This window comes from Notamacropus eugenii, chromosome 6 (genome assembly GCF_028372415.1).
Source record: "Notamacropus eugenii isolate mMacEug1 chromosome 6, mMacEug1.pri_v2, whole genome shotgun sequence".
Taxonomy (NCBI): domain Eukaryota; kingdom Metazoa; phylum Chordata; class Mammalia; order Diprotodontia; family Macropodidae; genus Notamacropus; species Notamacropus eugenii.
In genome coordinates, this window is record NC_092877.1 from 154,534,414 (window position 1) to 154,547,922 (window position 13,509).

The 13,509-nt window shown below is 38.7% G+C and overlaps 1 protein-coding gene across 1 annotated transcript in view; it reads left to right on the forward strand.

Moving 5' to 3' along the window:
• The first annotated feature begins 217 nt into the window (after window positions 1-217).
• GUCY1B1 (guanylate cyclase 1 soluble subunit beta 1) overlaps window positions 218-13,509 on the forward strand; it is a 76,575-nt gene continuing 63,283 nt past the window's right edge. Inside the window, exons 1-2 of the mRNA XM_072621346.1 lie at window positions 218-467; window positions 1,270-1,343. Of these exons, the coding sequence (XP_072477447.1) occupies window positions 465-467; window positions 1,270-1,343 (77 nt within the window). The 5' untranslated portion in view covers window positions 218-464. The remainder of the gene's footprint in view (window positions 468-1,269; window positions 1,344-13,509) is intronic.

The window sequence follows — 13,509 nt, forward strand, 5'->3', positions numbered from 1 at the left end:
AGAGTATTCCTCCCAGGCAGCAGCAGCCAGCCTCTAGGCATCTTTGCAATGCCTACCACGGCTTCTTCCACAGACCTTTGCACCCTAAGGTAGTAGAGGTGAGGATGCGAATACTCAGGCCAGCTTCGTTTCAGGGCATCTGAATTCCCTCCTCTAGAGTTGATTGGTCGAGAGGCAGAGGACAGAAAAAAAGCAACCCTTCTGCTGAACTCTCCATTGGCCGCTAGGATGTGGCAATCAGGGCGGAGCGAGGGGGTTCTGTCGGGGCTCTGGCTGCCGCTGCTACCCCACCGCCGCCGCCGCCTCTGCTGCTGCCTGCTTGCGCCTTTGCCTCTTCTGGGAACCGCCGCTACTGCTGCGGTCCTTGGAGCTGCTGCGACTGCCAGGGTCGCTCGCTCGGCGCAGCTGTTGGAGACGGGATTCCGGGGAGCGTTCTGAGGGAAATCTGAGGCCCGGCTTACACTATGGTAAGTGCAGCAGCCTTGGGGGCCTGGGTTTTTTCACCTGGCTTTGGGGCGGGGGCGCTTCTGAATTGGAACAGTGGCCGGGTCTCCTGCAGAGCCAGCCCCGCGTCCTCCCGGGTCCCAGTTGGAAGGAGAAGGGTGCCAGGGCTCCCCCTGGGCTGTTTTTTCCCCTTGGGGATCGGAGGGGAGACGTAGATGGATGGGGTGGTGGGGGTTCTAAGTGGGAATGTGGAGAAGAGAGGGAAAATGGAAACAAGTAAGCAAGCTATCTATTTCTTCCTCCTCTCCCTTGCCCCATTCCCTTTCTCTTCCCCTGCCTCCTGCTCTTGGCAAAGGATTAAGGAGTGGAGTAGAGGGGAGATAAGGGCTTGGCCCCAGGAATTTGCCCAGCTTGTGTCATAGCTGGGGGTAGGGATGGTGCACGGAAGGATGGGTGCAGCAGTGTGGCGGGGGCTGGAGTGAGGGGATGCGTGCTCACCCCCTCCCTCTCTGTGCGGATGCTCAGCTCCGCAGATAACTGTGGCAGCAGGTGAGCAGAGGAGAATAAGGGAATCCTCTGGCCTGGATGAATTTGGGACTGGGTTCTTGGTGCCCTTGCATGCATCCACCTCTGGTCGTCTCAGCAAGCCTCCAGTAGAGTTGTACCCAAGATCCAGTCCGAGGAATCACACGGGCACAAGCTTGCAAATGGATTAACCCCCTGCGTTCCGAGAGGTGGGCGGGGAGGTTGGAGGAAGGGAGAAGATGGTTTCTCCTTACTGACATCTGCCTTTTACCTGTAATGTCCCTCTGTCTATATTTACAGTACGGATTCGTGAATCACGCTTTGGAACTTCTGGTAATACGGAATTACGGCCCTGAGGTCTGGGAAGATATCAAGTAAGTGTGGCACTCCTCTCATAACACACAGACACAGACACACACACGCAGCCTGAACCCTAGCTGCATTCCTTATATCCCTGGACTAAGATCCAGAGCTGCAGAAGGAACCATCTCTGCTTCCTCCCACCAATCCTGAGCTGAGCAACCCAGGCTCCTTCATCCTCCCTAGAGAAAGCCCCCTGCTTCTGCTCCCAGCTGCTGCCCAGTCCCAGCGCGGCCTGAGCTCTGGGTTCCCACGCCCCGGAGGGAAGGATGGAGGCTAGGGAAGCAGTGAGTGCGGCCGAGAGGGCGCGGTTCAAGGTCTGGCCGAGTGTTAGGGAGGGAGGGAGTACAAAAGGAAGGAGAGAGGTCCTCTGGTCACCACCATCTCCCTACCAAGTCTGGTCTGCTGCGCCTCTAGTCCAGCCGTGGGAAAGAGCTGCTAATGCCCCCGCGTGACCTTGGAGTTGGTCAGTTCCTTCTTCTCCCATACTATCTGGGAGCCTAAGGGACACCAGCCTTTAGCCATTTCCTGGCAGACCATGGACTCTTTTGCTTCCAAGAAATTTTTCCCCCTGAAGGATTTTGATTAAAGGAAAGCCGAGGACCATTTGGGGGCAGGGGAAGAGGAGGGAGTTTGACAGTCTTTATAAAAACAAGAAGAGTAATGTTACTGAGATGATTTTTTTTTTTTAACAACTTAAGGTTGAGTTCATTGCTGCTTCTGAAATACTTGCAAAGTAAGATATGCAGGAATTTCTGCTTCTTCTTATCAAACTTTTCATGGAATCATTTTCCAGCTAATGATTTACAGCTTCTATGGAACTATCAACCATTCATTCAGGCATCGACAAGCATTTATTAAATATCTTCTGTGTGCCAGGTACTTTGAGTCTGCAGCAATCAGAGAAATCAGTGTCTGACCAGCAAGGAAACACTGATTAAGACAGGAGCCTTCTGTAGTGACAATCACTACTTGGTAGAGGCAACCAGCAGTTCCAAAGACTTTCCTTCAAATGAGTCTCGGAACTTGTTGTTATTCTATATTCTAGAATTAACCACTACCAATAATGCCAACCAGGTATTTCGGGAACTTTCACATTTGTTAAATAATAGGATGCTTCCTACCCCTCCCATAAATTACTGTTGATTTTTTTCTCCCAGTAATGTGTCTTGATGTGATATTTAAGAAGAATTTTCTCTGTAAGTCATTAATAATATATAATAATTCTGCACTATTTGTTTCCTCAGCATTTTACAGCTATAACTAATTAATCCTTATCTGTTTTATTGGACATTAGAGTTTCTTGTGCTCTAACAAAATCTGTTTTCATGGAAATAATCAGGGTTTCAAATTGAGACTAAGAAATAAATAATTTTGTGATTATAAGTCTTTTTCTAGGGTTTTTCTTTACCTCATCCTGACTGGGAAATATTTTATCTTTTTAATTATGAAAGAAAATTTAGATTTGGCAATTAACCTTTGAATTAGCTGGGCAAATCAAATCCTCAGGTCTATGTTGGGCCATAAATTTGGCATCTACATCTACATTGATAATTAGATAATTTCCACTTAGCTTTATTGCTACTGCCACAGAGACATAAGACATTAAAATTTATTTAACAATGTGATTTAAATGTTAGTATAGGTCTAGGATACTAATGAAACTGTTTCAACATTAGATATAATAGATAGCCTTTACTGAATAACCTCACTTCATATGTAAAATGGAATGCTAATCATTTCTTGCTTTTGAGGTACAATGAGAGCTAATCAATGCTTGCTTTTCACATACCTGTTCTTCACTTGGGAGATTCTATCATCATACCCTTGCGTAGATGGTCCTTTATGTCTGAAATTCACTCACTTCTCAGAATTGCTTGTTTCTTTTAAGGTGCAGTTCAAATGCTGCCTACTATGTGAGGTCTTTCCCAGTCCCTCCAGATGCACTTGCTTTGCATACGTCTGGCCTGTACTCATAGGTGTACATATTGTCTCCTCTAATAAAATGTAAACTCTGAAAGGGCAAGGTTTATTTAAACCCTTTTCATTTTTGAATCCTGGGTGCCTAGGACAAGCTTTTGCATGTTTGTGGGCACTTAAGAAATGCTTACTGATTGGTCTATGAAAGAGCATCTCTATCATCAAAAGAGTGCAATACAAGCATATAAACTATAGGCTGGTTAAAAAAAGTGCCCTGGGCTAGAAGACCAAAATCTGGATTCAGCTTTGCCACTGTTTAGCTGTGGGACCTCAGGAAAGCCAGGTAGTATCTTTGAGACTCAGTGTTCTCAGCTGTAAAATGAAGTTTTGGAGTGAAATGATTTCTAATGTTCCTTTCTAGTACCAGCATTCCCTAATTTTTTTATCTGAATGACTAAAACAGAAAAGAAAAGCTCATGTATTCCCAGTTTCCAGTTTAGACTCTTTTCCAGTGATGATGATAAAGACACTTTTTAAATACAATTTGCTTCTAGTTAATTTTTTTAAAAAAAGAAGGTTGATGTTTATATTGACCAACATTGAAATCTTCTCCTTGTAGAACATTAAAATTTCTCCAAAAACAAAAAACAAACAAACAAAAAAGGTCGTGCATGCAAGGCTTTGATCCAGCCAGATGATGCTAAGAAATCAACCACACCCCACATCTTTAATAAATCTAAACCTATTTTTTCTGTTTCTTTTTGAAGGCAATGGCTTTTAACTCATTCATTCTTATGTCGTTTGAGTAATATTCTTGCATTCTGCTTAAGAAACTGTTTAAACAGCATAAGAAATGTATTGAGTCATGTGAGAAACCACATCAGTATTTTTCGTGCATAATTGACTCAAAGATTATGTTGCCTTGGAAAGGAAATACTGTGGCTTAAAATAGAACCTAGAAAGTGGCTCAGTTGCTGATTGGTCTTATCATTCCAAAGACTATCTTCTCTGTTTATGGAATTTAAAATCTGGTTTAAAAAAATTGTCTCCATATATTAAATAAAATTGTTGTATGAAAATAAAAACATTTACAACTCCCTACCTATGCCCTCATATTTAGTTAAACCTTTTCCCTCTCTGATCTGCTAGTGGCTCTTATATAACTGACAATAAAAGCTAACATATTTTTTGTTAACTTTAGTAGAATAAGATCTCCAGATAGTCAAATCTATCCTGCATCAGAGAGACTGCCAAATGTTTAATAACAAATGAAACTTAAGTGACAGGTTCCAGACAGGAAGCTCTAAATGGATAAAAGTTCTCAATAGGTCTCATTCTATTAATTTCCACTTTCTCTCTTGACCACAATGTAACCTTTTCACCACCACTTTAAATTATCCTTTTCTGGAGAGGGGAGGAGTTAGGAGGCTAATGCAGGAAAAATCCCTAGGTTAGTAGGGACCAAAGAAGACAGACTTTTTTTTAATGTAGTTCAACTTCTATGTTTTGTTTTTCCTTTCTGCCCTCTCCTCTGTTCTTTGGAAGGGGACATGGTATTTCTAAGAGCCATTGTTTCTCTTTGGTTTAAAAGAAAAGACAAAAACCAAACAGCAACGAACAATTAGTTATCTGATTTGTAAGCACTTAGGTACAGTGGAGAGAGTGACAACTAACCTTGAAAATAGTAAAACTTGGGTCCCTGTTCCACCTCTGACTTTGACTGACTTTGTGACCACAGGCATATCTTTTTTTAACCTTCGTAAGCTTCAGTTTCCTTTTCTGTAAATTGGTGGTGATGCCTTGGAGTTCAAATGTGATGCCTCACAGAGATGCCTTGGAGTTCAAATGAGATAAGAAATATGTAGCTTCTCCACATTTTCTCTCATTTGATTTGCCTATGTCATGTATATCTAGTAAATAACAGAAGTAGCACTTTCATACCACATTGTCGTCCCAGAATGCACCAGGAATAGTAGAAACAGCTTACAAAGCACAGTAAGTCATCTACTAAAAAACTAAGGCTCCCTAATAACAAACAAAATCATTGTTCTCCAGAAATTTGGGGTTAGGGTTTTTTTAACATTTTTATTCAAAGCTTTGCATTCCAAATACTAGCCTTTCCTTCCTCCCCTCTCCCCTCCTCCCTCCCTCACATGGTAAGCAATCAGATATAGGTTATACATGTGCAATTATGTAAAACACTTCCTTATTAGTAATTTTGTACAAAAATACTCAAATAAAAGAAAAAAGTAAAAGAAAGTGAAAAATAGCAAGCTTCAGTCTGTATTCAAATAATATCAGTTCTTTCTCTGGAAGCAGATAGTATGCTTCACCATTAGTCCTTTGGGATTGTCTTGAATTATTGTATTAATAAGAATAGCTAAGTCATTCACAATTCTTCACTGAACAATAATGCTGTTATTATGTACCAGTTCTGTTCATTTAACTATGCATCAGTTCATACAGGACTTTCCTGGTTTTTCTGAAATCATCCTGCTTGTCATTTCTTATAACACAATGATATCTCATTACAATCATATGTGACAGCTTGTTTAGCCATTCCCCAATATCATAAGCAAATTAAGAGAGAATGAGATAGTTTATATGTCAGATTTATGGCTAAGGGAAGAATTTAGGATCGATGAAGACATAGAAAGCATTACAAAATGTAAAATAGCTAATTTTGATTGCATCAAATTTAAAGTTTTTGTACAAAGCCAATGCAGCCAAAATTATCAGGAAAGCAGAAAACCAGGAGGTGGAGAAAATTTTATAGCAAGTATCCCTGATAAAGGCCTCATTTCTCAGATACGTAGAAAACTGAGTCAAATTTATAAAAAAAAAAATATGTTATTTTCCAATTGATGAATGGTCAGTGGATATGAACAGACAATTTTCAGACAAAGGAATCAAAGCTATGAATAGTCATATGAAAAAATGCTCTAAATAACTATTGATTAGAGAAATGCAAATCAAAACAACTCTGAGGTACCACCTCACACCTATCAGATTGGCTAATATGACAAAAAAAGGAAATTGTTGGATGTTGAAGGGGATGTGGGAAAACTGGGACACTAATGAACAGTTGGTGTAGTTGTCAACTGCTCCCACCATTCTGGGTATGCTCTTTGATCCAGTAATACCACTACTAGGTCTGTATCCCAAAGAGATCGTTTTAAAAAGGGGGAAGACAACCTATTTGTATGAAAATATTTATAGCTCTTTTTGTGGTGACTAAGAATTGGAAATCGATGGGTTAGGTTTTTAACAAAATACTAGGTCCAGCTTGAGATTACAGAGTGTGAGTGTACATAGCCAGTTTGTGGATAGTTTTAAGTGGAAAGGCCAAACAAATTAAAGAGTTGGAGAATAAAAACCTTTAGGAAAATTTAAAGGATCAGGAATTATTTAGTCTGGAGAATAAAAGACTGGGGGATAAACTAAAAACAACTATTCATGCAATAGCATTCAGCTGTTTTCCCTCTCTGCAGAGGATAAATATTTGCTAAATAGAATTTTGTATGTGGTGGTTAGGCTTAACATAATGGAAGGTCATGAATTTGGAATAGATTGGGTTTCTCCAAGTGGTTATCTACTTCAAGGCCAAGATTTCTCATCCGTGAAATGGTTTTATGTCTGGTTCCGCCTAAAGGCAGTGGGATATACTATATGATTATACAGGAACCTGTAATTCCTGTTTCTCTGTCTTACTTAATCCATGAAAGCTTCCTGATGGATGGAATGAAGCTTCCCTCCCCCTAACCCCCTCCTTCTTCCTCTCCCTCTCTTTTCTCTCTCCTTCTCTCTCTCCTCTTTCTCTCTCTTCCTCTCTTCTGTCTCTCCCACCTCTCTTCTTTCCTATCCTACTCTCCCTCCCCTATATTGCTACAATAGCTAACTTGGCTAGTCAAGAATCGTTTTTGCCCTAATTTATGAAGTCAGTGGGAAGTTTTAAATTCTCACCACTTTGGATTCCCCCTAATCAAAAGAAAAGTAAGAATTATCAGCCTAAATATACCCATCATTTCTTCTTGGAATCTATCCAGTTAAAACAGACTAAGTTTTCTTCAGGAATAGATACTGCTTAAAGCCACAACTCAAATGGAAGGGATCATTGCAAGTTATGCCCAAAGAGACAGCACAAAATATGTAAGAAAATAAGACTCCTATGTAAATTTTCATCTTAGATTTAACCCAGCTTCTGACCATAGTACCACTATTTTTTCAGTCTCTCAAGTTAGAAACCTTTCCTGATGTGTTCTGCCTTTATCAGAGCCAGCTAGGAGGTGCACTAGATAACCTTGTAGTAAGAAAGACCTAAATTCAAATCCAGACTCAGATACTTGCTAGCTGTGCGACCTTAAGCAAATTAACTTCTTTCTGCTTCAGTATTCTCCACTGTAAAACGAGAATAGTAATAGCACCTACCTTCCAAGCTGTTGTCATGTACCAGGACAAAATGAGATGATATTTGTAAAGTGCTTTGTAAACTTTCAGGTGCTGTATAATTACTAACAGCTAACTTTTATATCGCTCTTACTATGTGCCAGTCACTGTGCCTCACTTTTACATATGCCATTTCATTTGATCTTCCCAAGAACCCTAGGAGGTAGCTGCTAGTATCACTCTCCTTTTACAGATGATGAGATTGAGGCAAAGAGAAGCTAAGTGCCATGCCTAGGGTATTTGAGGCCATATTTGAACTCAGGTCTTCTTGGCTCTTCTCTATCTACTATACTACTTAGCTGTCCCATATTAAATGCTGTATAAATATAAATGCTAGCTATTATAAATCCATTCTGTCATCAAGTCTTATACTGTCTTCCTTTTAAATATCTTTTAGATTCATATTTTCCTTCCCTTTCCCATTGCCATAACCCTACATTAGATGGTCACTGCTTTACTCCTACTATTGCAGGGACTTCCTGGTTATTCTTGCTGCCTCTGGGTTCTGCCTCTCTAATAAGAAACCAACATATGTTGAAAGAGCACTGTGCATGGGGTCAGGATATTTGGCTATGGGGTTAGCATGGCTAATCACCTTTCTGAGTCCCAGTTCTTCCATCCATAAAAAAGAGAATGAAGGTGCTTGCACCACCTACTATTTCACCAAGTGGTCATGAGGAAATATTTTGTAAATCTTAAAGGGCTACATAAACATAAGTTGTTCTATTCATCCGGTGTGTTATTATCAGAACAACTTACATAAAATAATGCAGTCAGCATGTCACCTCCTTGCTTAACATTCTATGATTCATTCCCTCCCCCATAAAATCTTAACTCCTCTGCATGTCTTTTAATGTCCTCCACAATCACACCTCATCCTACCTACCTATTTAACCTCATTTTCTCTATTCTCTGAGACATATCCTTTGCTGTGGTTGAACCATTCCACCCAGTCTGTGCAGCCTTTTTCCATTTCTCTCTTCCTAGCAGCTAAAATACCCTTCTCCTTCCTCTCCAATTTTCCAAATCCCGTTTATCCTTCCAGGCTCAGCTTCAGTTCCAACTTTCTCCACGAACCTTTTCCGGAAAATACCTTTTTCTGAGATAGTTCCTCACAACTCAGTGCTTTATTCTTCATTGATTTGTTTCTCCATTTTTTTACAAGTTCCCTGAGGCCAGGAACCTTGCCCTATATCCTCAGGCATATGTTTGGCTCAATAAATACTCATTTTCAAAAGCACAAGTTGTAGGTGCTTGTTTTTCTTCTGCTGCCCTTTTGCTGTTAAAAGTTTAGTGGCAACAATGTGAAATCTTGAAGGGAACTATAAATCTTGTACATTAAGAGCATTATTCTCAGTTTACATGGACAGCTCTTAACCAACAAGACCCATATCAGTATTCCATAAGCTTTTTTCAAACTTGATTTTCTATATCTCACCTTGCCCTCCCTACCCCCTTCAAAAGAAAATATAAGCGCCTCAGTGCTGAAAGTTTTGTCTTTTTATATCTTTATATCAACAGCGCCTTGTGCTGTGCCGTATGCATGTGTTTGTTGAAATGAGTTAAAATACCCCACTAGCTGCCTCAGATCCTGAAATGTGTTTGAAATAGCTGTTTGTAAGCTCAAAGGCCTGGATTATTGGAGCAAACAGATTTTCATGAACAAATCTAAAATTATCCTTAAAAAACCCTAAAGGGTTTACTGCCTAGAGATTCATTGGTTATATTTTACTTCTATTGTTATGTCTTTTCAGTCTTGTCTAATTCTCTTTGACCCTATTTGATTTGGACTCAGGTCTTCCTGACTCCAAGGTGGGCACAATCCACTGTGCCACCTAGTTGCCCTATTTCACTTCTGACAGGACAGTATCTCAGGATCATCTGTACAACACTGTAGTTCCTGAGCATTGAGAATTTTTAAAATGAAAAGGTCTTTTATTTCCTAATTTCTGATAATTTTTCTAATTTCTAATTTCACATCCAGGGATAACACTTTATTGATAGAAATGAAAACTCCCAATTCTTTTAAAGCAAACTCACAGTTACCTTTTTGTTTTATTTTCCCCTTTAAACAATAATTCAACTGAGAGGTAGCTGAGGATGTAGAGGGTCAGTCACGCTTGAAGTTAAGAAACCTAGGTTGGCATCTGATGCAAACTAGCCCAATGCCCTTGGGAATCCCCATTAAAATCCTTTAACCTTGAAGTGCCTCAGACTGTTGCTCATCACCAGTAAAGGAAGTTTTCATACTGGGAGTACCTCCAAACAGATGTAATCACTGGTACAAACATGTTGACACACACAAGTTAAAAACAACAAAAACTAAAATTTAAACAGGGAAAAACTGAGAAACTGACTTTTAAGATCCTCCTTTTGATTGATTTGGGTTTAAATCAATGTATGTTCTAATAGGAGGGAACTGGGTGGCTCAGTGGATAGAGTACCTGGCCTGATGTCAGGAAGACTCATTTTCTTGAGTTCAAATCTGACCTCAGAAACTTACTACCTCTCTGACTCCAGACAAGTCACTTCACCTTGTTTGCCTCAGTTTCTTCATCTGTCAAATGAGCTGGAGAAGGAAATGGCAAACCACTCCAGTATCTTTGCCAAGAAAACTCCAAATGGGGTCATGAAGAGTTGGACATGACTGAAAAATGACTGAACAACAAAACAACTCGATGACAGCAGAAATATTCTAGTAGATCTCAATCAAGAATCAGCTGCAATTTTTATGCTGAACAACACATTTGGATTTTGTCAATATTTTGATTATAGCTTAAGAAAGTTCAGGCCCATTTCTCCCATGACCTTTAACTCAGTGGTTTGTGGTTTTCTGACAAAAATTCACTGATAAAATGATAATTGATAATGTGTTAGAAATAGACATTGAAACAGTTCCTATTTTTGTTTCCAGAACAAATGATTGTATTTAAAATTTTTATAACCTTTGTAACCTGACCCATCAGTGCATTTTTTCAGTGAACTTTTAGCAACCAAGAACTTTTACCATAAAATTCCAATAATCTCAAATCCTTTACCAAACAACCTCTTTTCCCAATGCCCTTTTAAATTACCCCAGTGCACCTAATTGAAAAGCATTTGAGAGCCAGTGATATCCTGTCTTTTCCTACCTCCTACCTCACTGGGTGGGATTTCTCAGTTCTCTGACATGTCAGCTAATGTATAATGAAGGAGGCCAGCAAATGACACTCAGCAATGGTAGTCTACCTCTCTTGATCAGTAGAACCAGTACTTACATCTGTGTTATCATAGCTATGTGCTAAGCTAGCACTTATCATGGGGCCTGGCACATAGTAGACACTTAATAAATGTTTATTGGATTAGATTGGCCATGTCAACACATATGAAATTAAATAAGAGATGGAGGCAATTACTTTTGAGGATTTCTGCCAATACCATTTTATACAGAAATAACCTGCTAAATATGGGAAAATTTCTGAAATGTTAATGATTCAGGTAAATCTTTTGCTTGTCTACCTTTTTTTCTGAATGAACCATGCCTTTCACCTGCCACAAGATTGCCTTACATGGAAAGATTTTGCGGTTTTCATTTTTTATGGAAACAATGACACATTGTTCACTAGCTGCCTTGTGTTGTGGTATAGTGAAAAGAATACTGGGCTTTTGGTTAGAAAATGTACCACTTATTAATCAGGTAATCCTGGTGAATTCATGTAACCTCTTTTTATCTCAGTTTCTTCCTACAAATAGAAATAATAATAACTGTCTTAGCCAGTTATTATTATACCTCAGTATTATTAGGTGGGTCAGATGAGATGGTGCATGGGAAAGAGCTTTAGACTCCAGAATGTAGAGGATTGAACTCTCCATTGGAGTCAGACTAGATGAGCTCAAATTCTAGCTGTATCATTTACCAGCTGTGTGAGCTTAGACAAATCCCTTGAATTCTCTGATTCTCATTTTTTTTAGTCTGTAAAATCAGCTGGAATGGATAAATGACCTCACTGTTCCCTTTCAGCTCCAAGTCTGTGATGCAATGATTTGTAGCATGTGATCCTTGTAGAGTTTTTATTTTTTAATCAAGAAGAATTAGGCATAATGGAAATATGGGAGAGGTTTCATTTCATAAATGAAACAGTTACTATTGGGAAAAAAAATTCTTGAGTAATCTTAGTTGTCTTGTTTGGGGATTCATTTAAAGTATCCAAGCTGTTGAATACAACAATATAAACCCTATTTACTATAATCATTGCTGAAGGAGTCAGTCTTAATGGGTGTGGTTCAATTAAACAGCATTTTTTTAAGTCTGTCACTATCATCACAATCGGAAATTTTTTTCTTTTCTTATTCAAGTTGTTCTGTGCTAAGTATCTCAGTCTTCAGCACATGAATATTGGCCGCATTTCCGTTTATTCATTAAGAAAAGAATCTTTTTCCTTTCTGATATATGTTTTTCTGTGTTACTGTAACAATGCTATTTAATAAATATGAATTCATATAATGCTATTCTCTACACCCTCATAGCAATTCATGCTAACATTGATGGACTGACATGCACAAAAAAATGTATCTTTAATGAAAAATATTGTGTATTAAACATATTCAGTAATTCCTGTAAGTTTAACAGTTAATACTGTTAGTATTAGTCTAAGTAATTGCTTTTTGTAATAGTGTTCCTATACAACAGTTGTATTTCAATAACACAATGTCAGATATTTTCTATCATTCTTTATTGCTTAGTATTCTCTTTTCTTTTTGCATTTAATTTTAATTTTATTTTTTCTCAATTACATGTAAACAAAAATTTTTAGCATTCATTTTTTACGGTTTTAAGTTCCATATTCTCTCTCCCTTCCTCTTCTCCACCTTCCTTAAGAAAGCAAGCAGTTTGATATAGATTATACATGTGTAGTCATGCAAAACATTTCCATATTAGCCAGGATGCAAAGAAAATATATACCGTAAAAAAAACCCCACCAAGAACAATTAAGGGGGAAAAAAGGATGCTTCAGTCTGCATTCAGGCTCTATCGGTTCTTTCTCAGGAAGTAAATAGAATTTCTCAGCATAAGTCCTTTGGATTTGTCATGGACCATTGTGTTGCTGAGAATAGCAAAGTCATTTACAATGTCAGATATTTTCAACAAAATGTAATGTTTTCCAAAATGCTGAGTGTTTTTTCTTTAGCTTATAGAAAACTTTTTGGTCGTTTGTGCCTAAACTGATGGGAGCTTGAAGATGACAGAACCTTGTTCATCTTTAATGGGTAACCAGTTATGGAGTTTTTTGTTCAGCTTTGCCATATTCTTAAAATAATTCTTCAAAAATGCTTACCTCGTAATTGTTCTCTCCTATAGGATTTTAGGTCTGTTCTCTGAACTGATTCAATCATTATCATTGTTCAGACCCTATCAGCCCAGGAAACAACAACAGGGAAGTGTTCCTGACTTAAGAATGGAAAACAAAACAATTTAAGAACAGTGAAATGATAAAGAATCACCAATGTATCATGATGAAAAACATGACAAATTGTATCGCAAACATCTTGGTTAAAAATCTAACACAATTAGGGCCAAAGGGATAAATACAAGCACTGTTTAGAAACTAGTCAGTTATAGCATTTTGCAAACACCTAATTTCTTAGGTCACTTCCCCCTTTGTCATTTGAAAATATAACATCCACTGAACATTAGCGTGCATTGTCTCCCTATTACAATATTGAAGCAACAGACTTCTGTTTTTAATAACATTGGGGTAATTCACTTACATAAAATACTTTAGAACTTAGAAGGCAGTTTACTTACAGCAACCTTCTGAGATGAAAGATGGATTA